A 3,218-nucleotide genomic window follows, 5' to 3' on the forward strand; every position below is an offset into this window, starting at 1 on the left:
AATATTTTAACGAAATTAATTCAAAAAATGTATTACCGCCGTTAACGCGATAATTTTGACAGCATTACTTTAAATACAATTTTGCAATCCAAAAGTATATACATCCTACAATAAAGCTTCAGAATGCAGACATTGGATAATATGTTAGATCAAATGTGAATATAATGTTCCATAAAAATCCCAATCATTAGTTTCTACTTGAACATTTGTTGTAGAAAATCACTTTATGGATACACTAGTAATGGGGAATCTTAAATATGTATTTTTACAGACAGATTTGGGAGAAGGAATTCTTATAATTAAACATAAATGTGTATGTTACCTTCACAGCATTCTGCAGTACAGCCACCTGTCCACCGGGTGGAGCTGTTTTCAGCTTCATCAGCTCATCCACAGCAGGACACAAAGCATCCAACTAGCGAGGAGGAAAAGAGATTTAAGAAGCTTTTTAATGACTATCTTGCTGCTGAGGAACGGATAAATGTCCAGAAAATATGTTGAGACGATAACCTACCATCGTTCTGTCTCCAACGTCAGCACCACCATACCTGAAAAGAGTTACAGATGGTTAATCAATTTGCATTTTGTTGTTGTTGCTGTTTGACCTATCAATTAACTTTATTGTGGTAGTGTTTATTAATTTATTTAATTACAAACATATTGAACACAAGCTTCTAGAGTACATGGTGAGTTTTAGTTTGGACAATAAGTTATGTTTGACGTATACTAAGAGGGTTAAAATCCTTAAAACTGAGAAATAATGTGTTTTCCCGTGAGAATTGACTAACTTCTGACATAACATAATAGTGTCTTCAGTACCACAGAGGTGATTATCAGATTATATAATAAGAATATACATACTTTATTGAAGTGAAATTGAAAAACAAATGTGTTACAGCAGCATGTAAACAAGGCATTACTTCTTCATGGCCTGTGTCCCAGCATGCATTGCAGTAGCCCAGGCTGCACCGTTGCTCTGCCCTTCGGTCACATGACCTGCCGCCGCCGTCAGGAATAGACTGTACAACTGTAACACACACATGAAGAAGAGAGTGTGTGTGTGAGCGAGCGTGCATGTGTGTGTGTGTGTGTGTGTGTGTGTGTGTGTGTGTGTGTGTGTGTGTGTGTGTGTGTGTGTGTGTGTGTGTGTGTGTGTGTGTGAGAGAGAGAGAAGTAGTGTTTAATTCCAACTTTATGTCAAAATCTGTTAAAATCTAGATTAAAGATTTGATTTAATTTATTGATCTCAAATCTGAAAAAACTGTGAAATTAAATAGAAAACATTCAAAAACAGTGAATATATATATATATATACATGTATAGAGTATTATCTATCAAATACACAAACAAATAAGTTATAGAATACACTTTTAATACGTCAGTCTAGCCTTTTTTTTTTGTAGAATATGTTAGAAAACGTACCGCTCCTGAAGACCCGCCCATTTTCTCCTGGACCAATCCAGCGAGGACTGACAACAGTCGCCCAGGGCAACCAGGAACCACATGATCCTGGAGCCACTCCTGAATGGCTGAAAGACCGTTTTAAAACATCTTTATCTCGATTTAAAACACTTGAATGTCATCAAAGCTTCTGTAGATGATGTACCTTTAGCAGCCTGAGCATGAGTGTTACCGCAATCTCCGTCCCCGGAAGCACGGTCCAACGCATTCAGTTCCTCCTGCTTCTCCAACAGTGTGGTACAAACTTTAACCAGCACTTTACGCATGACGGGACTCAGAGGCCCTGCGGGAAATTAAAAAAGACAGGCTTAGTTAATAAATCATTTATCCAATTACTCCATGTCATCACTGCAGGTTGTCGTTTCAAATGATCATACAATCATTTAAAACATAATAGTCTTATACTTAAATTGTATTTTTAGTCTTGTATGTGTTTAACAGAGACAGATGTTAAGGGTTTACATTTCAGGAGGGCAAAAGGAAGTGTATGGTTTAACGATGGGATGTAGGACCAGTTGGATGTTTTCTTTCATGAATATATAGTGTGACTGTAAACTGTGTTCGGGGTGCAAAACTTATTTTTCCCTCTGAGAATGAAGTCGCTCTGTTCCTGCATGAGATCGATTTCACTTGTATTTTGACTTTCTTTATTACTTTATTAAATATAACAAAAAACTTTGTCCATGAATCCTTTATCAGTTTCTCTTAAGAATTTCCTCCACAGAGGTAACCTTGAATCCTCACCTTCTTTGTGTGTGTGGTCCTGTGGGCGGGGGCTCATCTCTGGAGCTTCTGTGATGAAGCTGCGTCCGCTCACACACACACTGCTGAGGTTCGGCCAGGCGGGGGCGCTGGTCTTAGCATCTATAGGATACACAGTGTACGACAAAATAACAATAAACCTCACAGACATAGAAACAGAACATGTACAGGTCAAAAAGAAGTTGGATTGAAGCCTGGATATACAAAATAATGAAATTAAAGGTGATTTAAATTAAAAAATGTGCGTTTTTCATGCAAAACTGGCAGAGAATAGTGTTTACAGCCATGCAAAGTATTCAACCTTATATATATATATATCCGAATATTTAACAAACTAAGAAGTTTAAAGACATTTGTGTGTGTGTGTGTGTGTGTGTGTGTGTGTGTGTGTGTGTGTGTGTGTGTGTGTGTGTGTGTGTGTGTGTGTGTGTGTGTGTGTGTGTGTGTGTGTGTGTGTGTGTGTGTGTGTGTGTGTGTGTGTGCTCACCAAACAGTCTCAGTGTTTCCTGGTCGACCGTCATCACGCTCAGCGAAACTCCCACCATCTCCAGTGATGTCATAAACGACCCCGACATCACCCTGGCAACCACCACACCGCGACTCTCTGTAACCGTAGAAACACTGGTTATTCAACACATCCTGTATCCATGTTTAGTATTAACGAGAGGTCACAAGGTCAACAAAGGGAATAGAGTGGTGCAGGAATGAGTCCTAAAACCGGGGGAAATTAGCCAGCTTTTCTTTTAGCACTTCTTGTATCCACGGTTACCCAGACAGATGATGGTTGCTCTGGTAACAACAGCCATCTCTAGACAGGACAACGCTCCGAGGTTGTTCACACACACCACCACACTGTTGCCTGTGTGGAAGAAGAAGAACAAGGAGTGTGAAAAATAAATGTCAGCATGCATTCAAAGTTTTATTACTTCCGATTATTATTCCATATTTTATTTCTATATAAATACTGTTATATCAAATCAGGTTTTATTTATAGC

At 38.7% G+C, this 3,218-nt stretch overlaps 1 protein-coding gene across 1 annotated transcript; it reads right to left on the reverse strand.

The window, feature by feature from the left end:
- Nucleotides 1-322: 322 nt before the first annotated feature.
- On the reverse strand, nt 323-3,134 carry LOC104957354 (bifunctional ATP-dependent dihydroxyacetone kinase/FAD-AMP lyase (cyclizing)-like; the record flags this gene model as incomplete). Its single annotated transcript, XM_010784975.1, has 8 exons — nt 2,993-3,134; nt 2,711-2,827; nt 2,206-2,325; nt 1,607-1,744; nt 1,423-1,529; nt 921-1,027; nt 515-548; nt 323-415 (listed from the first exon to the last, which is right to left on the reverse strand). Coding segments are annotated over exons 1-8 (858 nt in total), but the record flags the coding sequence as incomplete, so codon positions are not given.
- Between the last annotated feature and the right edge of the window lie 84 nt (nt 3,135-3,218).

Source organism: Notothenia coriiceps, unplaced genomic scaffold (genome assembly GCF_000735185.1).
Source record: "Notothenia coriiceps isolate Sejong01 unplaced genomic scaffold, NC01 NC01_scaffold00026840, whole genome shotgun sequence".
Taxonomy (NCBI): Eukaryota; Metazoa; Chordata; class Actinopteri; order Perciformes; family Nototheniidae; genus Notothenia; species Notothenia coriiceps.